We start from the raw sequence: 27,582 nt of genomic DNA on the forward strand, positions 1-27,582 counted from the left end.
ACTCAGAACACGTAAGGCGACTCACACATGTGCAGTAAGAAACAGGCTGTGAAGTCAAAAGGCTTCACTTCTTGATTCCCTTGCGGGCGTCTCCACCCAGAGCCAAGGGATGTTCGGCTTCGGGTGAGGACATTGCGGGCTCCCTGGACAGGCAAGTGTCCTTATTTTAAAAGTCAACAGCTGCAGTATTTGTAACTTTTTTTTGGGCGGAACTCCGCTCTAACCACTTTGTGCCCGCGCTATAGCCAAAAGACGGCTACAGCGCGGATGCCAATTTCCGGGAGGGCGTCCCTGGACATCCTCCCGTTTACTTCCACAATGCGTGCTCCTGCAAGCACGCATCGGGGAATTTCTGTGCTGGCTGTGTGCCTTGGAAACAGCCTGTGACAGATCATTGTAAATGGCCAATCACAGCGGCCGTTTACAGCACGATTGGCGTGTCCAATGAGAGATGATCTCATATATAAACAAATGAGATCATCTCTCATCGCCGGCTCCCCTCCTCACACAGACAGTGTGTGAGGAGGGAGAGACGAACGGCTGCAGCCATAAGTAAAAAGGAAAATAAAGTGCCACAGTATATGGCAGTGCCACCTGTCCCCACTGCCACGTATAAGTGCCATCTGTCATCAGTGCCACGTGTCATCAGTGCCACATAGTGCCATATCCGTGTCACATATTGGTGCCATCTGTCATCAGTGCTACATATCGGTGCCATCTGCCATCAGTATTACCTGTCAGTGTCACGTGCCATCTGTTATCAGTGTCACCAATGCCACGTATCAGTGCCATCTGTCATCAGTGCCACAATCAGTGTCATGTGTCATCAGTGCCACCTGTCATCAGTACCACGTCAGTGTCACGTGTCATTGTCCTGGTGCTCCAGGGCCTTCAAAAGTCTAAGGTAGTCAACAAGTTAGATGTGTAATTTATGCTCCTAGAACACGTGATGGTGCTCCCTGCATTTTGGGCCTCTCTAAGTGGCTAAGCTGTGGAAAAGTCCCACACATGTGGTATCGTAATACACCAGGAGGAGTAGCAAAATGTATTTTGGGGTGTCATTTGTGGTATACACATGTCATGTGAGAGAAATAACCTATTACAATGACAATTTTGTGGGGAAAAAAAAAAATCTTAATTTTGCAAAGAATTGTGGGAAAAAATTACAACATCAAAAACCTCACCATGCCTCTTACTAAATACCTTGCAATGTCTACTTTCAAAAAAGGGGTCATTCGGGGGATATCTGTACTTTCCTGGCTTGTTCGGGTCTCAAGAAATGAAATAGGCCACCAGTACATCAGGTGTGATCAATTTTGTATGATTTGCACCACAGCTTGTAGACTCTAACTTTCACAAAGACCAAATAATAGCCACTAATTTGTTTTTACCAAAGATATGTAGCAGTATAAATTGTGGTCAAAATTTATGAAGAAAAATTAAATTTGCTAAATTTTATCACAGAAACAAAGAAAAAAATTGTTTTTTTTTCCAAATTTTCTGTCTTTTTTCATTTATAGCGCAAAAAATAAAAAACCCTAGGAGGTGATCAAATACCACCAAAAGAAAGCTCTATTTGTGGGAAAAAAATGCATTTGGGTACAGTGTTGCATGACTGAGTAATTGTCATTCAAAGTGTGAGCACCGAAAGCTGAAAATTGGTCTGGGCAGGAGGGGGGTTTAAGTGCCCAGTAGACAAGTGCTTAAATGACCAGGCCATTTTTTGCAATACGGCACTGCGTCGCTTTAACTGTCAATTGCGTGGTCGTGCAATGCTGTACCAAGCAACAAAATTGACGTCCTTTTTCCCCACAAATAGAGCTTTCTTTTGGTGGAATTTTTAATCCCCTTTTTTTGCGCTAATAAACAAAGAGCGACAATTTTGAAAAATAAAAAAATTATATATATCTTTTTTTTTTTTTACTTTTTGCTATAATACATATCCAAAAAAATATATATATTAAAAAAAAAAAAATGTATTCATCAGTTTAGGCAGATCTATATTCTTCTACATATTTTTTGGTATAAAAAAAAAAAAAAAAAAAAAAAAAAAAAAGATATTGATTGGTTTGCGCAAAAGTTTACAAACTACGAGATAGATTTAGGAACTTTTCTTTTTTGCGGCACTGCGACATTTCGGCGGACAAATTTGACCCTAAATTACACTTTTTGGAGACCAGTGACATTAATACAGTGATCAATGTAAAAGTGATACTGGCAAGGAAGGAGTTAACACTAGGGGGCAATCAAGGTGTTAAAGTGGTTGTAAACCCACTTTGAGAGGGAAAAAAATAAAATAACCCATGCAAGACAAAGGCATAATGAGCTAATATGCAGAGAATACTAGCTTATGATAGAATACTCAGCTGAGCTCGAAGCCCTCGCTGTGGTGCCCGTACACAGCACTGGCCAGCGACATCTCTCCCAGGGGTTACTTCTGGGTATCGCGATGACGTCACTCCCACACATGCGCGCAGGAGCAGCCAGTAACGGCACATTCACTGAAACAACGGCACTTATGTGCCATTGCTTCAGTGCCATGTGCCAAGGACGTTGGCACATGCAAATAATATTTTTATAACAGCTTACCTGTAAAATCCTTTTCTTGGAGTACATCATAGGACACAAAGCCTTAAGTATTTACTTAATGGGTTATAGCTACCTTCAGGTGTTGACACTGGCACACCCAATACAGGAAGTTGACTCCCCTATATAACCCCTCCTCCTTCCAGGAGTAGCTCAGTTTTTGTAGCCAAGCGATATACTTAAACCCCATAAAAGTTGATGTACGCCAAGAAAAGGATTTTACAGGTAATCCTGTTTTCTTTATCATACATCATAGGACACAGAGCCTTAAATATTTACTTAGTGGGACGTCCCACAGAAATGCTACTTAAGGGGAGGGAGAGAAAACCCGTAGGGCACCCCCAGACTTATACTGCTGCCGGCAGCACACTGCACCTGAAGGCGATATCCTCATTCCTTCTTACATCCACTTGGTAAAATTTTGTGAATGTATGGACCGAAGACCAAGTTGCGGCCTTGCAGATCTGAGAAAAGGAGGCCTGGTGATGCACTGCCCAAGAAGCACTAACCGCTCTGGTAGAGTGCGTAATAACTTGAATAGGGGGAATCTTACCCCTTAAATCATAAGTTTGAATTAGCACTTGCCGAATCCACTTAGCAACAGTGGATTGCGACGCTGCCCATCCCTTTTTAGGACCTTCTGGCAGAATAAATAAGACATCAGTCTTACGACTCTGAGCAGTTTTCTTTAAACAGATTTTCACTGCTCTCACTACATCAAGACAATGTAGTGATTTTTCTTCCCTGCAACATGCTTTTGGGAAAAAACCATGGCAGGACAAGATCTTCATTCAGATAAAAGCCTGAAACCACTTTTGGTAAAAAGCCTGGACGAGGGCGTAACACCACTCTGTCCTCATGAATAATCAAATATGGCTCTTTACAAGAAAGAGCAGCTAATTCTGAAACCCTCCTTGTTGAGGATATAGCAACCAAATATATCAGCTTCCTAGTCAGAAGGACTAAGGGAACATGCTGTAAATGGTTCAAATTGTGTTTTTTTGTAACACTGACAGAACTAAATTCAAGTCCCAAGGGGTTAAAGGTGATTTAACTGGTGAATTAATCCACATAACCCCTTGCATAAAACCCCGGACTAAAGAATGCGTAGCAAGCGGCCTTTGAAATAAAACCGATAAGGCTGAGACTTGGCCCTTAATAGTACTTACGGCCAACTTCATCTCTAAGCCCAATTGTAGAAAGGCAAAGATTCTGCCTATAATATTAAGGGTGTCAACCCTTGGATTCACACCAGGAAACCTAAGCTTTCCAAACTCTATAATATACAGTTCTGGAAACTATTTTGCTTGTACTGATTAAAGTTGAGATAACAGAAATGGAAACCCACGCTTCTTCAGAATGTGGGGTTTCAATAGCCAAGCCATTAAATAGCCAAGCGTTCATAAAGTAGGATGGAATATCGGCCCCTGCGATAGCAGGTCTGGCCTTAGTGGGAGAGGCCAAGGACCCTCCACTGCCATCTTTACGATCTCTGCGTACCATGATCTTCTGGGCCCATGCTGGTGCTACCAGAATTACAGGCTCTCTTTCCAGCTTGTTCCTGCAAAGTCGAGGCAGCAACTGAATCGAGGGAAAAGTGTAGATCAGTGAAAACTGATCCCACAGGGTTACCAATGCATCTGTTCCGTATGCGAGTGGATCCCTTGTTCTGGACACAAAGTTGACTAACTTCATGTGGTTTCTGGACGCTAGAAGATCTATGTCTGTTGTCCCCCATCTTTGGCAAACACTCCGAAACACTTCAGGGTGAAGAGACCATTCCCCTGGGAATAACTGCTGGCGACTTAGGGCTCTTTCGAGTTTTGACCACTGTCCCTGGATAGTCTTCTCCTCTAGTACTGCTCTCCAGCCTGAGAGGCTGGCATCTGTCTTTATTACTTTCCAGATTATTGGTCTGAAGGATTTCCCCTTCAGCAAATTCTGGTTTCGTAACTACCAACTGAGGCTTTGAGACACTCTTGGGGACAGCCGCATTGGCAAGTCCAAAGCTTGGATTGTCTTGTTCCAAGCAGAGAGAATTCTGTTTTGCAACAGTCTTGAATGGAACTGGGCATAGAGGACAGCTTTGAATGAAGCTACCATCTTTCAACCTAATGCAAAGGTGAATTGAAAGACTTGCTTTTGACCTGACCAACCTTACCAGCTCTTGCATGGAGCTGACCTTTGCTGGAGGCAAGAATACCCTTTTCTAGACTGAATCCATGATCAGGCCTAAGTAATCCAGCCTTCTTATGGGTTTTAAGGAAGACATCACTAGGTTGAGAATCCAACGGAGACTTTCCAGGTAACTGGTTGTTACCTGGAAAGTCTCAGAGTCACGGACTTGTCTATTAATAGATCGTCTAGGTACCCCAACACTGTTATGCCTTGTGCCCTCAACCTGGCTAGAGATGGGGCCAGTATTTTTATGAACAACCATGGTGCTGTGGCTAGCCCGAAGGGTAAGACCGCGAACTGAAAGTGCCGTTCTACTTCGAATCGCAGAAAACTTTGGTGAGCGGGAAATATAGAGACATGCAGATATGCGTCTCTGATGTCGATGGACACCAGAAGTTCTCCACCTCTTAGGATGGAGACCACTGACCTGATCTACTCCATTTGAAATGAGCAAATTTTTAGGAATCGATTTAGATTTTTTTTTAGGTCCAGAATGGGCTTGACATCTCCATTTGGTTTTGGTACCATAAACAGGTTTGAATAGAAACCTAAACCTTGTTCTTCTGTGGGGATCTGTACGATTACCCCTCGAGTCAATAATCGGTCTAATGCTTGAAACAGGGATTGTCTTTTCCCTGGATCCTTGGGAATGTTTGATCTCAGAAAGTGAGACGGTGGAAACTCCCAAAACTCTAGTTTGTATACTAGAGTCACTGTGAAGAGAGCCCATCTGTCCTGAGTTTCCCTCTGCCAGACTTCTGCGAAATGCATAAGTCTTCCACCCTCCTTGGTGAGGGGAGTCGCCTTTTCATTAAGAGGTCTTATTATTCTGCTCTGCAGTCTTGCGGCTCTAGGTCTTACTTTGAGCCTGGCCACTGCCTAGAGGCAGATGCACTTAGCGCAGGAGAGAAAGTCTGTTTAAATGAAGGACGTTTATACTTTCTTTTGACTGGCAAAAGTACTTTTTCCACTGGAAATTGCCTGGATGTATTTATCCAAATCATCGCCAAATAGTCGCTCCCCACAAAATGGGAAACTAGACAGTAGGTTTTTGCAGGGTGCTTCGGCAGACCAACCCTATACTAGCACAAGTGCAAGGCCAGACGCCTGGTGAATAGAATCCTTTATAGCATCTATGGCAAAACATAATGCTTTTGGTAAATTGGCCAACTCACTGGCCTGTTGTGCAGGGAGCTTGTTAAGGGCATCTGTGAACTGGTCTTTTAAGGACTGACAGATGCCTATAGCTGCAATTGCAGGTTGAGCAACAGTACCTGCTTAAGAAAAAGAGTATTTTAACAGGAAGTCCAACGTTTTATCTGTTGGATCCTTTAGCATTTGTACATTGTCCACTGGACAAGTTAAACTTTTAATCACACTGGAAATCGGAGCATCTACTGCTGGAACTTTCCAGTTTTTGGTGACTTTTTCCTCCATAGGAAAGAGAACTGAGAATCTCTTTGGAGGGAGAAAATGCTTATCCAGATGATCCCATTCCATGTCCGTAAGGATTTGTACCTCAGATTGTGAAGCTGAAAGTTCAACTGTTGTTTCTTCCGCAGAAGAGTAATCGGTTTGTTTTTCCAGATTGTTTCAGGGTAATACCTCATCCTGTCCCCACGGTAAGGGGTTTGGAGTGGGAGAGAGGGCTCTAGCACGCTTCTTATCCCCTTTTAATGGGAGGATGCAATTAAAGCCACTAATCTTCCTTCTAAGCCCTACAGGGCAGAGGAAAATGCATCTTCAGTAACGTATACAGGGGCTGAAGTGTTAGAAGCAGTTGCACCACCAATTGCTTCCAATGACTGACCCTGGCTTCCCACGTCAGGCATCTCCGGAGAGGATGACAATGTGGAGGCATGTCTGGAGCTCCCAGCGCCTGCGGGTGGTTTTGGTGCCTTAGTAGTAAGCCCTGAAGCCATAGTGTGAAGTACAAAAAGCAAAAGGTACTCTAAGAACTGTTCTATTTATTTGAACAATAGTAGGAAAAACAGCGGGAGCATAGAATGATCTAATGCTAAACAATACATTTTTTCCTGTACTGCAAATGCCTGTGTAAACCCCTCCCGTGCACCAGCACTTTTGTGTCAGCCTTGTTTCAGCTGCTCTGATAGACACTGTCCGTTTCCCCAGAGTATCAGCTTTAAGCTTTTTCAGGTGTGAGCCCATTGTCAATGCGCCACGCCCTTTCCTGTGCTTTAGCAAGAGTCACCTCAGAGGGGAGACGGGCAGCTGGGGAGGGGGAAGGGGATTTACACAGCCGTTTTATCAGCTTTTCAGATTTATGCTCGTTTAAACATAACATGTATCCCTATCCACTCAGTTTCCCCATTTAGGGGGAGAGGAGAGGCCCTGCCCACCAGTTGCTGAGACACACACACACACTGCATTAGCACAGATTTAAACAGGGTCTATACACTAGTACTTCCTCTAGAGGAGTTTTTAAGGCATTTTACAATATAATTGAAAGAAAAGTCATAGGTGGACTTTGCAGTTCCTATGCTTTCCTCTTACCTTTTCCTCACTGCAGGATACTGCTGTAAATAGACAGATCCAAACTCCAACCATCACGGCGGGCAGCGTGGTTAAAACTTCAAAGACTTGGGCCCTTTTAATAGGGGTTCCACTCCTTTGGACCATGTATAGCACCCCTCAGGACAGCTTTAGGTAATGTAGCAAGACCAAAAGGAGTCCTGGTTCCTAGGGTCCAACCCTCAAAGAGGAGCTTCTATGCGAGGCCTGGGTACCATCCTGGAGTCACAGTGGTGGGATAGATCTGGTTGTGGAGGTTTTAAATCCAGCATGGATCCCTCCTGGAGCTCCGCAGAGCACATCTTCACTCATGCCAACACCTGAACGGTTTAGGAGATATACTGGGTAGCTACAGGTAAGCCTAATTATAGGCTTACCTGTAGCAAAAGGTGGTCTCTGTAAGGGTTTACAACCACTTTAACTATGTTCCCTAGGTGTGTTCTAACTGTGGGGGGGGGGGGAGAGCTGCCTGGGACATGATAGATCACTGCTCCTGATCACTGGCAACAGTAAATCTCTATCATGTCTATTGTCAGAATGAGGATCCACCTTCTTTACAAAAGGCAATCCCCATTCTGCCTTTGTACTAGGCAATCGCGGGTCGCCGGCAGACATAGAGTCCGCCAGACCCACAGGCATGCTCCCGCAGCCCTTCGTGTCGTTTCTTCAACAGCATGTGGCGTGACTGGCAAGTTCCGTGCAGGAGTGAAGTCACGCATCCCCAGCCAGTCACAGAGCCAGAGTCCGCGGCCCCGGAAGGAAGATGGGTGAAGATGGATGCTTCCACCAGTGGGGACATCGTGGGCTTCCTTTGCAAGTGCCACATAGTTGCCAATTATGCTTTTACGTTGCAGGGGAATAAAGAGGAAGTAAAACCCATCAGGGTTTACCTTCCTCTTTAAAGGTGTTTTCAACTCTAAGCATTTTTTTACCTTAAAGCGGGGTTCCCACTGAAAAATAAATAAATAGAAGTCAGTAGCTACAAATACTGCAGCTGCTGACTTTTGATAATCAGACACTTACCTGTCCCAGGGTCCGGCGATGCAGGGGATCAAAGCCCCGCTCGTTTCCCCATCCATTCCGTGGCGCCGCCATTGTAACTGTGGGCGCCACAGCCGGGCCCCCACTGTGCATGCAGCAGCGCGATTGGCCATGCAATCATATGGGACCTGTCACATGTCCCAGATGATTGACAAGAGGGAGGGGGCAGAGCTGAGCCCTTCCTGTGCCGCAGGGGAAGTGACATCAAGAGCCCATGCACTGAAAGAGGCAGATTACGAGGGACCCCCTAGCAACAGACATTGAGGTGAGGAAAAAAAAAAAAAAAGATGGCTACAGTGAGTACTGAGAGGGGGCGTGCATCAGCGCACACTAAACTAAACAGGTCACAGATCGAGGTAAAGGGCCAATCACCATATGATCAGCTGTGCCCAATCACAACTGATGACATGTAAACAAAATAGCCTGTTATCGGCATTCCTTTCCTCATGTCTTGTCACAGCGTGAGGCGAGGAGAGCTGGTAACCAGCAAGTGTGACAGGGGACATTTACACAGATAATCAGGTCACTGGGAAGTGGCTTACTACCCAGGAAGTGGCTTACTACCCGGGGGCACCAGCGGGTGGACCCAAGAAGAGGTTTGGTGCCGCTCTTTGCAATTCTATTGTACAGAGCAGGCAAGTATAGCCAAGTTTTTGTTTTGTTTTTTCCTTGACAACTTTAATTTGCTGCCTACAGTTCCGCTTTAATTGTAGAGATCGCCTTTACTAAAAAGCACATTTTTTGTTTTATTGCTATGGATGCATGGATTACATTTTTACAAAAGGTGGAGTATGACTTTAAACATTTTTTTTTTCATTATTAAAATAACAACTATGCCTATACTTACCTGCTCTGTGTACTTGTTTTGCACCTAGATTCATCATCTTCTGAGGTCCCCTGTTGGCGCTCCAGGCTCCTCCTTTTTATCGGGTGACCCCACAGAAAGCCGATTTCCATGGGGGCATCCGTGCAGGCTCGCTCCCAAGTCCCACTGCTGCGTCCATTGACGACAGTGGGACTCAGCCCTCCCCTACCCTCCCGTGGCACAGGATTTGATTAACAGAAGTGGGAGCCCATGGTCCCTGCTGCTATTTTTATCTCTCTAATGAGGCGAGAGAAAGCAGCTGGATTGGATCAGGCTCAGGTAAGAAAAAGAGAGGGCGCTGCAGCACAGATTTTTCACCTTAATGCTTAGAATGCATTAAGGTGAAAACACTTAAAGCGGAGCTCCAGGCTCCTTTAGATAAAATTAAGTCAGCAGCTACAAATACTATAGCTGCTGACCTTTAATATTAGGACACTTACCTGTACACATATCCAGCAGTGTCTTCATCCGAGTCGATTTTCCAATCAGCTCTAGGGTGCTGGCACCGACATCTCAGGTAAGGTAAACTGTCAGTCAAGCCTTGTGGCTTCACAGCCGGTTCCCTACTGCGAATGTGGGAAACATGCTTCACTTTGTGACTGACCTGGCGGCTCAGGAAGGAGAAGGGGGGGGGGGGGGGGGGGTGAACGTCTGGCTGAGCTCAGCCTGAAGTGAGCACGGGTACCCGTCAAGACCGAAAGGTGCCAAATGTGGCAGCATAACTAGGGTTGCCACCTCATCCCTTTAAAACCAAAACACATTAAACCCTTTCTTTCCTAAGCCTTTTTCTGACACTTGTTGCTCAAGTTAAAATTAGTATTGTGCAAACAAAATTATATATAAAAAAAAAAAAAAAGAAATACACACATTTTATGTCGAGAGATTATATATATATATATATATATATATATATTCTATTTTTGGACCAAAAAATTTGCAATAGGCGTTTATTGATTGGTTCACGCAAAACATTTATTGAAAGCGACCTGTCACGCTGAGCTCGCCCACCGAAGCAAACGCATGTTTAATTCGAGCCCACATATGTAAACGGTGTTTAAATCATACATGTGAGGTATCGCTGTCATCGTTAGAGTGAGAGCAATAATTCTCCTCTGACTAAAGTAAGTGGTAACCTGTATAGGTTTTTAAAAGTCGCAAGTAGAGATTTTTAAGTGCCAAATTTTGCCGCCATTCCAGGAACGGGTGCAATTTTGAAGCGTAACATTATCTTTCACAATTTAAAAGAAAATTGGGTTAACTTTACCGTTTTAGTTTTTAATTTAAAAAAAGTGTATTTTTCTCCCAAACAAATTACTCTTGTATGAGCGCACAGCAAATATGGTATAACAAAGTTTTGCAATGCCTGCCATTTTATTCTCTAAGGTGAATATATATTATCACAATAGGTGATCGAAAAATTTAAAGGGACAGTGTAAAAAAGGAAAAAAAAAATGCAAGCTCCACATCCCTCCATACTTGTGCGCAGAAGTGAACGCATACATAAGTCATGCCTACAAAATGTAAACAAACCACACGTGAGGTATCTGCGTGATCATTAGTGCTAAAGCAATAATTCTAGCACAAAACTTCCTCTGTAATGCCGGCAACAGCCGATTTTCGTATAGAAATGAAATTTGAGGAATCGGACATGGAAATTTTTTGAAAAACTAACGATTTTCTAAACAACGATGAGAGAACCGTGCGAGAAATGTAATAAGAAAAGAAAATATACGGAGAGAAAAGAAGATTCCCGGCCACAAAAATTATTTTCTGTAGCAACATGAAGTGAAATTGAAGGCTTGGTCGGCCGAATTTCGAAAATCAATGGTGGCATCATCGGATCGCAAAAAAAAAAAAAAAATTCGGATTTTGAAAAGAAAATTTGTTCGAAATTCGACCATGTATGGCCTGCATAACTCTAAACAGGTAGCCTGCAGAAATTTTCAAAGCGTCGCCTATGGAGATTATGTACCATAGTTTGATACCATTCTACAGGTGTGTGCAATTTTAAAGCATGACATGTTAAGTATTTATTTGTTTGGCATAACATCTTTCACAATTTACAAAAAAATTGGGCCAACGTTAGTTTTTTTTTTTTTTTGTTTTTTTTTATTATGAATTATTATTATTCATGAAAGTGTATTTCTTCCAAAACAAATTGCATTTGAAAGACCGCTACGTAAATACAGTGCGACATAAAATATTACAACAATCACCATTTTATTCTTTTGGGTCTCTGCTAAAGAAAAAAAATATATATATATATATATATATATATATATATATATATATATATATATATATATATATATATATATATATATATATATATATATATAATAAAATATTGTCACTCTGTTTATAGCATAAAAAATAAAAACTGCAGAGGCGATCAAGTATCACCAAAAGAAAGCTCTATTTGTGGCGGAAAGATCACTTGTAAACAAACCGGCGCCAGTTCCTCCCTCCCCTCTCTGTACCGATCGATACAGTGGAGGGGAGAGATCAGTGTCAGCAGTGCTGTGGGCTGGATCTGCAGTGCCCACAGCGCTGCTTAGCGACAATTAACCCTGCAATTCCCTGCCAATACTCTGCAATACCCAGCAGTGCCCTGCCAATACTATGCAATACCCTGCCATGCCCAGCCAAATAAATTGCCATACTTGGCGATAGGCAGCCATACTGAGCTATGCTCTGTGATACTCTGCAATACCTAACCATACTCTGTGATACCCGGCCATGCTCAGCTGTACAAGTCTCTCACACACACACACACACACGTTATCGTCGTACTCAGGGGTAGGAGAATCTATTTTGGGGTGTAATTTTTGCTATGTACATGCTATGTGTTAGAAATATTGTATAAATGGACAACTTTGGGTTTAAAAAATAAATAAATAAATGCATTTTAACCACTTCCCGCCCACCTTCATATGACATCTTTGACTTTGTGTGGGGATATCTGAATGATGGGTGTAGCTAAAGGCATCATTCAGATATCAGCACCCCTCGGGTGCATCTACCGACTCGCCAATACGATCGAAGCCAGAAAATATAATATATATTTTTTATTTTTATTTTTTTATTTCAGGCTTCCCAGCCTAGAGGTGAGATGCAGGGTCTTATTGACCCCATATCTCACTGTAAAGAGGACCTGTCATGCCATATTCCTATTACAAGGGATGTTTACATTCCTTGTAATAGGAATAAAAGTGATCAAAAAAAGTATTTTTTTTTTGAGGGGGGGGAATGGGGGAGTTTTTTTGGGGGGGGAATGTCAAAGCAAAATAAAGTAAAATGAACAATAAAAAAATAAAAAATAAAAATTTTAAACCGCCCCTGTCCCGCTGAGCTTGCATGCAGAAGCGAATGCATGCGGAAGTCCCGCTCACATATGATAACGGCATTCAAACCACACGTGAGGTATCGCAGTCAACGTTAGAGCAAGAGCAATAATTTTGGCCCTAGACCTCCTCTGTAACTCAAAACATGTAACCAGTAAAAAAAAAAAAAAATTTTAAGCGTCGCCTATGGGAATTTTTAAGTCGCGACGTTTGGCGCCATTCCACGAGCATGTGCAATTTTGAAGGGTGACATGTTAGGGATCTATTTACTCGGCATAACTTCATCTTTCACATTATGCAAAAAACTCGGGCTAACTTTACTGTTTTTTTTTTGTTTTTTTTAAAGCTTAAAAACGTTTTTTTTCCCCAAAAGAAAAGCGTTCGAAAAATTGCAACAACCACCATTGTATTCTCTAGGGTCTTTGCTAAAAAAAAAAAAAAAACATAACCCCAAAACATCATTATATATATATATATATATAATTTTCTAGCAAATAAATGATGATTTTTACATGTAGGAGAGAAGTGTCAGAATTGGCCTGGGTTAAAATTCTACTTAAAAAATAAATAAATAAAATTGTCCTGGGTGCCCCAGAACGCCTGATGGTGCTCCCTGCATGTTGGGCCTCTGTATGTGGCCACGCTGTGTACAAGTCTTACACATGTGGCATTGCCATACTCGGGAGTAATAGCAGAATGTGTTTTGGGGTGTAATTTGTGGTATGCATATGCTGTGTGTGAAAAATAACCTGATAATATGACAATTTTGTGAGGGAAAAAAAATCTTGATTTTGCAAAGAATTGTGGGAATAAAATGACAACTTCAAAAAACTCATCATGCCTCTTACTAAAAACGTTTGGAAAGAAGACATTCCAAACAAGGGGTCATTTGGGGGGTATTTGTACATTTCTGGCATGTTAGGGTCTCAAGAAATGAGATAGGCCGTCAGTCCTTCAGGTGTGATCAATTTTTCAGATATTGGCACCATAGCTTGTGGACTCTATAACTTTCACAAAGACCAAATAATATCCACCAATTTGTACTTTTTTTGTTTTGTTTGTTTAACAGAATTTTCAGGTCTTTTTTCTTTTATAGCACAAAAAAATAAAAACCCAGCAATGATTAAATACCACCGAAAGAAATCTCGATTTGTGTGCAAAAAAAGGACAAAAAATTCATATGGGTACAGTGTTACATGACTGAGTAATTGTCATTCAAACTTTGAGTGCACCGAAAACTGAAAATTGGTTATTAATGGGGTTTAAGGGCCCAGTGGTCAAAGTGTCAAATAAAAAAAATAATTTAAAGCGCCGCTGTCCCCGTGTGCTCCCATGCAGAAGCGAACACATATGCATGTCCTCTAGAGCGAGAGCAATAATTCTAGCCGCAGAGCTTCTGCGTAACTCAAAACATGTAACCATTAACATTTTTAAAGTGTCGCCTATGGGGATATTCAAGTACCGAAGTTTGTGCCATTCCACAGGCATGTGTAATTTTGAAGGGTGACACGTTAGGTATCCATTTACTCTGCATAACTTCATCTTTCACATTATGTAGAAAAATTGGGCTAACTTTAAGCGTTTGAAAAATTGATGCGCAAATACCGTGCAAAGTAAAAAGTTGCAACAACCACCATTTTATTCTCTAAGGTCTTTGCAAAAAAAAAAAAAAAAAAACATATTTGGGGGTTCTATGTAATTTGAGAAAAAAAAATTATATATATATATATATATATATATATATATTTTACACGTAGGAGAGAAATGTCAGAATTGGCCTGGGTGGCAATTGGTTAAAGCAGCGCAGTATCGCAAAAAATGGCCTTGTCATTAAGGGACAAATACTTCCAGTCCTTAAGTAAATGATCTCAGAAGCCCAAAAAACCCCTGTAGATGGTGTAAGAATGGCTGGCAGCACACTCCATACGGAGCCACCTGTAGCCCATCCCCCCACACCTCACACAGGGCCGGTGTGACATCACATTCGGCTACATTTTGCTAGCCGCTGGAGTGCGCATGCGCGGCGCCACCATATGCGTTCCAACACAGGGCCCCTCGCCACGCTACGGGCACAGCCTCGCTTCACATAAATATAGTCGAACTCTACGTCCACTTGGATGGTGGGACTTGAACCTGGAGTCAGGGGTGGAACGCATACGGCAGAGGTGACACAGACAGGGCTGGGGACACATAGGAAGCTCCCTCACTAGTAGAAAAAGCTGGAGGACAAGTCATTTCTGTGAAAATTCTTTCCAAAGAATACCAATATTCATCCCCCGGCCCGGACAATAGACCCCCCCACAGGGACATGGAGGGAACCTGACCATACACCGGACTATGGAGAAGTGCCCCTTATGAAGAATACACACACCCAGCATACTGCTCCCCTGCGCCGTCACCACACACTCCTCTCCCAGGCTGCGCAGGAGGCCCAGAGCCACCTCACTCTGCAGCCCGGGCTCCCCGGAGCACACCAGGCGGTGCAGCTGGTGCAGACTGCCCAGAATACCGCCAGACGATTCATTCGGAAGCGCCTCGCTGCCTTCTCCTCCCTCAGAGCGGGAACCGCTGGCACTGCTTTCCGACATGACACCAGCGGAGATCACCACACAGACAGGAGAGGCGGGAGAGCGCTATACTGACTTCCCGGGGACGGAGCCTCCATCACATGACCAGCCAATTAATGAAGGGGCGGACCTATGAGCGGAGAGAACTCCTTTTAAAAGACCACTATTGGCCGCTGGAGGTGCGCTGGGAGAAAATATGACAGCAGCCACCCGATGTAAGGAATGAAAGGATTGTGTTATTTTGTATATATTTGTTACTGAATAAATAAAGTTTTATTAAAAAGAAAAACAGCATAGAAAAGAGGAGGGATGGGGTTTTTCTTTCGTATTTTGTATATATTTGTTACTGAATAAATAAAGTTTTATTAAAAAGAAAAACAGCGTACATAAGTGTCTCAGCCATCTGAGATTCTCCCTCCTGAGAGACAGCAGTGGTGCCATTGGCTGCCACTGCTTTCAATCACAGTCAGCCAAACAGGAGAGAGAGGGGGCGGGGCTGAATGGAAACAGAGCTGTGACTTGGGTGCCTCCCCATAGTAAGCTGCTGGCTGTGGGGGCACTGAACAGGAGGGGGTGCCAGGAGCACAGAAGAGGGACCCAAGAAGAGGAGGATCTGGGCTGATCTGTGCAAATCCACTGCAACAGAACAAGTAAGTATGACATGTTTGTTATTTTTATAGGAAAAAAACAAGACTTTACAATAACTTTAACACTCAAGCTCTTGCGTTCACCACTTGACTTAACCCCCTCATGACCGGGAAATTTTTTGCTTTTTGGCACTGCATTACTTTAACTGACAAAAAGCTTTTTTGGCCATACTTCTCCAATGGATCACAGGAGTGCAGTTTGTTCTGCACTCCTGTGACCCGTTTTTAGCTGATAGGGGACTGAAACCCACTGTTGGCTGATGTCACAGAGCCGGTTGAAGCTCTGAAAAGATCCTGAACATATAGTTGGTAGCCACCCAGAAGCCCGGACAGTGGCGGCCCATGTACTATGGGCGCACGGGTGCCTCCCCCCATCTATGTTCCTGGCCCCTTTCAGGACGCTGGACGCATGGATTCCTACGGCAGGGGTGGGAGGGGGTGGTATTTTTGATGGGCAAGTGGCTGCATTTCATGGCCACAAGTGGCTGCATTTGCTAGGCACAAAGGCTGCGTTTGATGGGCACAAGTGGCTGCATCTGATGGGCACAAGTGGCTGCATTTAATGGGCAAATGGCTGCATTTCATGGGCACAAGTGGCTGCATTTGATACGCACAATGGCTGCGTTTGATGGGCACAAGTGGCTGCATTTGATAGGCACAATGGCTCAGTTTGATGGGCACAAGTGGCTGCATTTGATGGGCACAAGTGGCTGCATTTGATAGGCAAGTTGCTGCATATGATGGGCACAGGTGGCTGTATTTGATGGGCACAAATGACTGCATTTGATGGGCAAATGGCTGCATTTAATGGGCGCACAGGCGCCGCCCCCCATCTATGTGCCTGGCCCCTTTCAGGATGCTGGATGCATGGATTCCTATGGTAGGGGTGGGAGGGGGTGGTATTTTTGATAGGCACAAGTGGCTGCATTTGATGGGCAAGTGGCTGAATTTCATGGCCACAAGTGGCTGCATTTCATGGGCACAAGTGGCTGCATTTGCTAGACACAAAGGCTATGTTTGATGGGCACAAGTGGCTGCATTTGATGGGCACAAGTGGCTGCATTTAATGGGCAAATGGCTGCATTTCATGGGCACAAGTGGCTGCATTTGATACGCACAATGGTTGCGTTTGATGGGCACAAGTGGCTGCATTTGATAGGCACAATGGCTCAGTTTGGTGGCTGCATTTGATAGGCAAGTGGCTGCATTTTATGGGCACAGGTGACTGACTGCATTTGATGGGCAAATGGCTGCATTTGATGGGCAAAGGTGGCTGCATTTGATGGGCACAGGTGGCTGCATTTGATGGGCAAGTGTTTCAGTATTTTTCAGTTTGTTTGCGTCTCCCCAAAAAAATGTGAGCACCAGTGGAGCACCTGGCTCAGCCTCTCAACTATCCGCTGAGAGCCTGTGCCCATTCTCGCCAAAGTGGTGCAGGACCCTTTATTTTTGTCCACACTGGAATCGGATCGCATGGGTGTTTCCTGCACGATTTGACAGTTCACACTGCGATATGTGAACTGATCGGGGGGTGTCATTAATTTTACATTGACACCCTCAGTGGTTTGCATACGGCAATGTGAACCGTCTGCAAGTTCTATGCCAGATGGGAATCGGCACTGGAATGGAATGCTGGTTCCCGCACCACGCTAGTGTGAACTGACCGTTACTCGTGTACATAGGTTTATAATGTGTGTATTGTGTTGAAATGCGTTAGTAAGAAACGTCATGTCCATTTTCTGAATCATGCGCTGATACTGCCATCAAAATCCTCTATAAGGCCTCATTCACACAGGCACTGAGGCACCATGAAAAGACCATTTGTTTATGCAGCTTGAGCTGCCTGGTGCTGTGTACAAGCAGCCCATTCAAATCTATGGGAACACAGTGGCAGCACAGACATAGGTGCTCCTCCTAGACACAGATGTGGGTAGGGGATCCCAAACACTGACAGTGCGTGTTTGGATTCGCTCACCTACTCCTGCACATGTCAAATTAAGCCTAGTACATGCTATTAGAAATTCGAACAAACGATCATTTGCATTTTTTCGTGTTCTCATTCCATGTTGGAAACGAGAATGCCTAAAATGGTCCTAAAATTCTCAAAAGACAGAGAACAACTTCCTATGTACTGCGGTCTATGTCTAATCATTTGATTTTTATAGGTCATTTACTGTAGTAATTAAAGAAAAATCAGACATTACGATAACAAGAAAATTTTTCCAACATGTCCCTTCAGTAATTGTTGGCTGAACAGCCCCTATTGGCTCTTGAAGGCTGTGTAATAACAAACAGAAAATCAAACTATTGTTAAGGCAGCCTAATGCCGGCCATACACGGTTCGAATTTCGAAAGAATTTTCTTTCAAAAATCGTATCTAAGAATTTTCGTATGAATTTCGCACCATTAGTGGGCTGCAGCAACAGCCGATTTTCGTGCGGAAATAAAATTTGAGGAATCGGAATGTTGGAAATTTTTAGAAAGAACGATTTTCTAATCAATGATGGGAGAATCGTGCGAGAAACGTAAGAAAATGTACGGAGATAAAAGAAGATTCCCAGCCAAGAAAATTCTTTTCTGTAGCAATATGAGGTGAAATTGAAGGCTTGGTCGGCCGAATTTCGAAAATCAATGGTGGCATCATCGGATCACAAAAAAAACGAATTTTCTGATTTTGAAAAGAAAATTTGTTCAAAATTCGACCGTGTATGGCCTGCATTAGGGTTATTACCATAGAAAACAATTTGAACGCATGTGTTTTGACACCTGTATGCAAAAAGACTAATTGTGCATTCTAGCATTTATTTTTACTAAAAGTATAAGGCAAAAATCAGCAGTAGCTGTTCTGAAATTGCTTTAAGGGCACCATCACACTGCTTTGCAACAAAACCGCGTGAAAAATATACATGCATTATTGCCATGTTTTTGGTGAGTTGCGTTAAATTTAACCCCAATGCACGGCACGTTTTTTATGTGTGTTTTTTGCTTTTGAATTGCATTATAACTTCCCCCCCTCCTTTTACATCACAAAGACCTTCCCACAGGCGTGTTGTGTTATTTATACTTTTTTGATGCAGTTTCCATTAATTTAAACAGGAAGGTGCATTTTTTTAACTGAGCGAACATGCACCAAAAATGCAGCAAGCGGGATTTTTTTTTTTTTTTTTTTAACGCAACTGAAGCGCACGTGACCAGTGTGAAAAGCTACATAGGATGTAAGGGATGCATTTTTCTTCTGCTTTTCTTCCACTTTTTTTAACTGAAGAACTGAACAAAAGCAGAGCAGTGTGAAAGCAGACTAAATAGCATTAGAAACAAATTGCTACATTTTTAGACAGCACCCACCTTCATACACTATATTAAATCAAATGTAACAATCTCACACAATTATAACCTCAGATATTGACACTAATATATTACAAAGAAACACTGCACCTATGAATTGATGATCAACCACTGTAAATTGTCTGGACCCGATTTGGGGACTGCTGTGCTTGGTATTCCAGTAGGAGGTGCATGCAGGAGGAGGAAGAAGAAATACTCAAAAAGAACAGTGGGATCCCAAAGAATGAGACACTGCTGAAGTATTCGTTATTGGATGCTACACTGTAATCAGCTGCAGGTACTGTTCAAATATTCTGACAGCCGCAGGTACCAGCAGTCAGAATACAATAGCAGGCATTTAGACAATCCCTCCCTTCGCCGTAATTAGCAAGAATCACTGGATAGGTCAGTATGTAGCCTCTTTTTTAAAGAGGAAGTAAACCCTGCAAAAAAAAGAAAAAAAGAAAATTAAGTTTCACCCTTATCTGCAAACAAAAAAAGGCATAATGTGCTAGTATACATTGCATACTAGCACATTATATGACACTTACCTGCAAATGAAGCCTGCATTGTCCCCACTGTAGGCCACATCCATCTTCGCCCGTCTTCCTTCCAGGGATGTGGACTCTGGCTCTTTGACAGGGCAACTGAAGCTGCGGCCTGTTCACTTTCTGGATTTACACAGACACACAGAGGCACATCTGCAGCTCTCATTGGCCCTCTTATGATCCATCCCCCCTCCCTTCCTGGCAGACTCTCGAGAGTGATAGAGAGATCTGTGCATGATGTCATAAGCATAGACTAATGACCAGACAAGAAGCAGGAAGTGGGCTGTATGGTATTTACTGGCTAAAAATAAAAGGTTTTACTATCCAAAGTTAAAACAACAAGGGCAGAAGATTTAATAGATGGAAAGATGAAAAAATGACTGAAGGTCCGCTTTAAAGTGGTTCTAACGGCAGCGGGTTTTTTTATCTTAATGCATTCTATGCATTGAAATAAAAGAACCTTAGGCATGCAGCAGCCCCCCTCAGCCCCCCAATACTTACCTGATCCCCATCTCGATCCAACGATGTTGCACAAGAGATTCGGCTGTCCAAGACTCCCTTCTGACTGGCCGAGACACACAGTGGGTGCCATTGGCTCATGCTGCTGTCAATCAAAGTCAGTGAGCCAATGAGGCGAGAGATGTGCCAGGGCCAAGACACAGCTCTGTGTCTGAATGGACACACAGAGCAGTAGGTCCCCATGCAACCTCTGTGTCAAAACAGTGTGAACATAGCCTGAATGTGGGTAAGACTCCTCTGACTCATCAGACTCACCTTCATTCAATGTAAACAATGAAAGAGGAGGGAGGAGAGGTTGGTTCCCTTAGGCCCCTTATGCACATGGCGGGCTCAGTTGGAGTATATATATATATATATATATATATATATATATATATATACAGTATATAGTATCTCACAAGTGAGTACACCCCTGACATGTTTGTAACAACACTGAAGAAATTATATGTTGCTACAATGTAAAGTAGTGAGTGTACAGCTTGTATAACAGTGTAAATTTGCTGTCCCCTCAAAATAACGCACAGCCATTAACCACTTGCTTACTGGGCACTTAAACCCCCCTCAGTCCCAGACCAATTTTCAGCTTTCAGCGCTGATGCACTTTGAATGACAATTGCGCGGGCATACAACACTGTACCCAAATGAAATTTTTATCATTTTTTTCCCACAAATAGAGCTTTCTTTTGGTGGTATTTAACCGCTTCCCACCCGCCCTATGGCCGAATGACGGCCTTAGAGCGGGCGGCTTCCTTCGCCTGGCCGTCCCTGGACGGCCTGGTGTTTACTTCCGCAATGCGCGCCGCCGGGGTCGCGCATCGCGGAAGTTTTGTATTCGCCGTGTCTCCCGGAGACAGGCAAATACAGATCGCCATGAACGGCCAATCAAAGCGGCCGTTCACAGAGCGATCGAAGCTGCCAATAGGAGATGATCTCAAATGTAAACATATGAGATCATCTCCCATTGCCGTGTCTCTCCCTCCTCACACAGAGACAGCGTGTGAGGAGGGAGAGCGATCTGTGAGTGCAACATTGTATCTGTGTGAGTCCCAGTGAAAATTGTCAGTCCCAGTGCCAATTGTCAGCCCCAGTGCCATCTGTCAGCCCCAGTGCCATCTGTCAGCCCCAGTGCCAGTGCCATCTGTCAGCCCAGTGCCATCTGTCAGCCCAGTGCCAGTGCCGCCAGTGCCACCTGCAAGTGCCATCTGCCAGCGACAGTGCCACCTGCCAGCGACAGTGCCATCCGTCAGCCCCAGTGCCGTCAGCCCCAGTGCCGTCAGCGCCAGTGCCGCCAGTGCCAGTGCCACCTACCAGCGCCAGTGCCAGCGCCACCTGCCAGCGCCAGTGCCACCTGCCAGTGCCATCCGTCAGCCCCAGTGCCGTCAGCCCCAGTGCCGTCAGCCCAAGTGCCGCCAGTGCCGCCAGTGCCAGTGCCGCCAGTGACACTTACCAGCGCCAGTGCCAGCGCCACCTGCCAGTGCCAGTGCCACCTGCCAGTGCCACCTGCCAACGCCAGTGCCATCCTTCAGCCGAAGTGCCGTCAGTGCCAGTGCCGTCAGTGCCAGTGCCGCCAGTGCCAGTGCCACCAGTGCCACCTGCCAGTGCCACCTGCCAGTGCCAGTGCCACCTGCCAGTGCCACCTGCCAGTGCCACCTGCCAGCGCCATCTGCCAGCCGCAGTGCCATCTGCCAGCCCCATTTGCCAGAGCAAATAGCCAGCACCATCTGCCAGTGCCATCTGCCAGTGCCAGCCCCAGTGCCATCTGTCAGCGACATCTGTCAGCCCCATCTGTCTCCAGTGCCATCTGCCTCCAGTGCCATCTGCCTCCAGTGCCATTTGTCAGTGCCACGTGTTGTCAGTGCCACCTGCCACGTCAGTGTCACCTGTGATCAGCGTCACCTGTCAGTGTCACCTGCCACATCAGCGTCACCTGTCAGTGTCATCTGCCAAATCAGCGTCACCTGTCAGTGTCACCTGCCACATCAGCGTCACCTGTCAGTGTCATCTGCCAGATCAGCGTCACCTGTCAGTGCCATTTGTGATCAATAAAAATGTCACAAAGATTATATTCAGCTGAGGAGGCATATGATATCCTTGCAGCCGACGAGAGCAACGGGGAGGTTTCCGCTTCGGATTCCTCCTCATATTCAGATTGTGACTCTGACGTGGACTACGAGCCTGTCCTCAGCAGCGGTACCATGACAGCCTCAGAGGAGGAAGATGATAGTCCGCCCGTCAGACGAAGGCGCACTGGTGAGGAGGCGGTACCATCCACCAGCACCGCAGAGCCATCCACCGGCAACCCAGTGCCATCCACCGGCACCACAGTACCTCGGCAAAGGCCACGTACAAGTGGGGTGTCAACTCGGCCCCAAAGGGTTAGGTCCCATGCCAGCCTTCCCTATTCCCTCCAGAACCCCTTGTGGCTTCCTCCTAACTCAGGAGAAGCCAACGTTCCCCCTTTCACTGCCAACCCAGGAGTCCAGGTGGACACACACAATTTTTCCCTGATGGACTTTTTCCACCTAATTTTTACAGAGGACATGCTTGAATCCATTGTGGTCCAGTCCAACCTATATGCCCAACAATTTATTGAAAGCAACCCAACGTCCTCTTATGCCCGTCCCTACAAGTGGAGAGCCCTAACAGTGGAGGAGTTTAAAACATTTTTGGGCCTCACATTTTGTATGGCACTAAACAATAAAAATTAAATATGTGCATATTGGTCATCCCGCCCCATCTATCACATGCCCATCTTTTCCTCAATAATGTCCCGGACCAGATATCTAACGATAATGAGATTCCTACACTTTAATGACAATACCCGGTGCCTTCCCCCGGAATGACCCAAATTTTGATAAACTTTACAAAATTCGGCCGCTAATAAATTATTTTTCTCAGATTTTCCCCCAGTTGTTTACCCCAGACCAACACATATGTGTGGATGAGTCCCTGATAAAATTTTCTGGCAGGCTGGGCCTAAAGCGATTTATTCCCTCCAAAAGGGCCCGCTATGGAGTGAAGATGTATAAGTTGTGTGATCGAGCCACAGCGTATACATATTCCTTCATGGTATACGAAGGGAAGGACACCCAGCTACATCCCCCTAATTGCCCCGAATACATCGGATTGAGTGGAAAAGTTGTTTGGGAACTCATAAACCCACTCCTGGAGAAAGGCTACCATCTGTATGTGGACAATTTTTATACCAGTTTACCCCTGTTCCGCAACCTCCATAGAATGCAAACTCCAGCATGTGGCACCGTAAGAACGAACCGGAAGGGCTTTCCTCAAAGCCTCGTCAACAAAAGGCTAAGAAAAGGCGAAGCAGCGAGTTTACGGAACAAGGAAATTTTGGCTGTGAAGTGGAGGGACAGAAGGGATGTCTACATGCTTTCTTCGATCCACAACAACACTTTTGTTGAGATCACCAGGAGGGATGGCCCAATACTAAAACCCACTTGTATCCATGAGTAATACATGTTCATGGGGGGTGTCGACTTGAACGACCAGATGCTCGAACCCTATCTTGCCACGAGAAGAACATACAAGTGGTATAAAAAAATTGCAATTTATTTCTTTAATTTGGCCATATACAACACATACCGTATATACTCGAGTATAAGCCGAGATTTTCAGCCTCTTTTTTGAGGCTGAAAGTGCCCCCCTCGGCTTATACTCGAGTCATCGCTGTCTGCCCGCTCGATCAGCGTGTCGAGCAGACAGACAGCGGCCATTCTATTCAAAAGCCGCGCCTCCGGCTCCGCCTTCGCCTGTGATAGGCGGAACACTGAATTTCCCAGCAGCCTGTGTTCCGCCTATCACGGACATCGTATCATCCTCGTACTACGGACGAGGATGATACGACGTCAGTGATAGGCGGAACACAGGCTGCTGGGAAATTCAGTGTTCCGCCTATCACAGGCGAAGGAGGAGGCGCGGCTTTTGAATTTTACAATGGCCGCCGAAGAGGGCACGGGACGGAGGCAAGGCAAGGCAAGGCAAGGCACGGCACGGCACGGCACGGCACGGGACGGGACGGGACGGAGGCAAGGCAAGGCACGACACGACGGCAAGGCACGGCACGGCACGGGACGGCACGGAACGGAGGCAAGGCACGGGACGGAGGCTCGGGACAAAGGTAGGCTGGACACACACACACACACACACACACACACACACACACACACACACACACACACACACACACACACACACACATGGATACACACACACACAGGGATGGGTGGATGGATGGAGACACACACACACAGGGATGGATGGATGGATGGACACACAGGGATGGACGGACACACAGGGATGGACGGACACACAGGGATGGACGGACACACACACAGGGATGGACAGGCATGTCTCACCCTCGGCTTATACACGAGTCAATAAGTTTGCCAGTTTTTTTGGGGGTAAATTGGGGGCCTCGGCTTATATTCGGGTCGGCCTATACTCGAGTATATACGGTATGTAATTTATCGTAAGTCCACAGAAAGACCCATACCCTTCCTTGGCTACCAGGAGGAAATCACCACTGCCCTTATATACCCCAACGGCCCACCACAAAACATTCGATCCGATGTAATTAGCAGACTCTCTGAACGCCACTTTCCTGACAAAATCCCTCCCAGACCAACAGGCCGAAGACATCAGAAAAAATCGGGTGTGCAGCAAACGAGGAGTGAGAAGAGACACCACTTATCACTGTGCCCAATGCCCTTCCCAACCAGGCCTCTGCATAGGTGACTGTTTCCGCCGTTATCATACTTCAGTGAATTATTAGTGAAGTATGGTAACCATAACCCTCACTTCCTGCCATTTACCTTCAAACCCCTTATGCCTCTGCTTGCTCTGTAACTGACCCTGGCTTGTTATTCGACCACGCTTCTGCCTACTGATTTTGTACATACCTCTGCCTGATCTGGAACTCACCCTGGCTTGTTATTCGACCACGCTTCTGCCTACTGATTCTGTTTATGCCTCTGCCTGATCTGGAACTGACCCTGGCTTGTTTTTCGACCACGCTTCTGCCTACTGATTCTGTTTATGCCTCTGCCTGATCTGGAACTGACCCTGGACTGTTATTCGACCACGCTTCTGCCTACTGATTCTGTACATACCTCTACCTGATCTGGAACTGACCCTGGACTGTTTGACCATGCCTTTTGCCTGCCTCTTGGACTGATCTTGTACCCTCTGTGGACTAGTGGGATTCATAACAGGGGTCTCACATATGTGAGGGGCTCCAGAATAGTTTTTTTGGATGAAGAAGACAATTTCCTTTGTTTTCTCATTCCTAGATTAGGGTCTGGAGACTCGGAGGCTTCAAAGAGATTTGGGTGGGAGAAGCCTCTACCCCTATCCCCATTCTGTCCTGAACAAGGCCCTACTTCTGCCTGCTGCCTGTAGGACCTATACCATCATGCCTCTGCCTGTCGCATGAACTGACCACAGCACATGGATTTGTGGGCATTTCCATTGTCCTGGTGCTCCAGGGCCTTCAAAACTGTAATAGGTAGTTGAGAAATAAGATGTGTAATTTATGCTCCTAGAACGCCTGATGGTGCTATTTCAATATTGGGCCTCTGTATGTGGCCAAGCTGTGTAAAAGTCTCACACATTTGGTATCGTTATACTCAGGAGGAGTAGTAGAACGTATTTTGGGGTGTCATTTTTGCTATGTACATGCTATGTGTTGGAAATATCTTATAAATGGACAACTTTGCGTAAAAAAATGCGCTTTATTTTTTTTTCCACATTTTCCCAAAACTTCTGGAAAAAAAATGAACCATTCAAACGACTCAATATGCCTCATAGATTATACGTTGGGGTGTTAGCTTTCCAAAATGGGGTCATTTTGTGGGCATTTCCATTGTCCTGGTGCTCCAGGGCCTTCAAAACTGTAATAGGTGGTTGAGAAATGAGATGTGTAATTTATGCCCCTAGAACGCCTAATGGTGCTATTTCAATATTGGGCCTCTGTATGTGGCCAGGCTGTGTAAAAGTCTCACACATTTGGTATCGTTATACTCAGGAGGAGTAGTAGAATGTATTTTGGGGTTTCATTTTTGCTATGTACATGCTATGTGTTGGAAATATCTTATAAATGGACAACTTTGCGTAAAAAAAATGCGTTTTCATTTTTTTTCCACATTTTCCCAAAACTTCTGGAAAAAAAATGAACCATTCAAACGACTCCATATGCCTCATAGATTATACGTTGGGGTGTTAGCTTTCCAAAATGGGGTCACTTTGTGGGCATTTCCATTGTCCTGGTGCTCCAGGGCCTTCAAAACTGTAATAGGTAGTTGAGAAATAAGATGTGTAATTTATGCTCCTAGAACGCCTGATGGTGCTATTTCAATATTGGGCCTCTGTATGTGGCCAAGCTGTGTAAAAGTCTCACACATTTGGTATCGTTATACTCAGGAGGAGTAGTAGAACGTATTTTGGGGTGTCATTTTTGCTATGTACATGCTATGTGTTGGAAATATCTTATAAATGGACAACTTTGCGTAAAAAAATGCGTTTTCATTTTTTTTCCACATTTTCCCAAAACTTCTGGAAAAAAAATGAACCATTCAAATGACTCAATATGCCTCATAGATTATACGTTGGGGTGTTAGCTTTCCAAAATGGGGTCACTTTGTGGGCATTTCCATTGTCCTGGTGCTCCAGGGCCTTCAAAACTGTAATAGGTGGTTGAGAAATGAGATGTGTAATTTATGCCCCTAGAACGCCTAATGGTGCTATTTCAATATTGGGCCTCTGTATGTGGCCAGGCTGTGTAAAAGTCTCACACATTTGGTATCGTTATACTCAGGAGGAGTAGTAGAATGTATTTTGGGGTGTCATTTTTGCTATGTACATGCTATGTGTTGTAAATATCTTATAAATGGACAACTTTGCGTAAAAAAAATGCGTTTTCATTTTTTTTCCACATTTTCCCAAAACTTCGGGAAAAAAATGAACCATTCAAACGACTCAATATGCCTCATAGATTATACGTTGGGGTGTTAGCTTTCCAAAATGGGGTCACTTTGTGGGCATTTCCATTGTCCTGGTGCTCCAGGGCCTTCAAAACTGTAATAGGTAGTTGAGAAATAAGATGTGTAATTTATGCTCCTAGAACGCCTGATGGTGCTATTTCAATATTGGGCCTCTGTATGTGGCCAAGCTGTGTAAAAGTCTCACACATTTGGTATCGTTATACTCAGGAGAAGTAGTAGAATGGATTTTGGGGTGTCATTTTTGCTATGTACATGCTATGTGTTGTAAATATCTTATAAATGGACAACTTTGCGTAAAAAAAATGCGTTTTCATTTTTTTAACACATTTTCCCAAAACTTCTGGAAAAAAAATGAACCATTCAAACGACTCAATATGCCTCATAGATTATACGTTGGGGTGTTAGCTTTCCA

At 44.6% G+C, this 27,582-nt stretch overlaps 1 protein-coding gene across 5 annotated transcripts in view; it reads right to left on the reverse strand.

Annotated features, from left to right (window-relative positions):
- PRKDC (protein kinase, DNA-activated, catalytic subunit) overlaps positions 1-15,200 on the reverse strand; it is a 794,135-nt gene extending 778,935 nt beyond the window's left edge. For all 5 annotated transcript variants that reach the window (XR_013277654.1, XR_013277655.1, XM_077492661.1 and 2 more), the window contains exon 1: positions 14,918-15,200. Coding sequence is in view for 3 of the 5 variants with exons in the window: in XM_077492661.1 (XP_077348787.1) it covers positions 14,918-15,134 (217 nt within the window). In the remaining 2 variants the exon portion in view is untranslated. The remainder of the gene's footprint in view (positions 1-14,917) is intronic.
- Between the last annotated feature and the right edge of the window lie 12,382 nt (positions 15,201-27,582).

Source organism: Lithobates pipiens, unplaced genomic scaffold (genome assembly GCF_037356315.1).
Source record: "Lithobates pipiens isolate NorthernLeopardFrog02 unplaced genomic scaffold, aLitPip1_a1.2 Scaffold_19, whole genome shotgun sequence".
Taxonomy (NCBI): domain Eukaryota; kingdom Metazoa; phylum Chordata; class Amphibia; order Anura; family Ranidae; genus Lithobates; species Lithobates pipiens.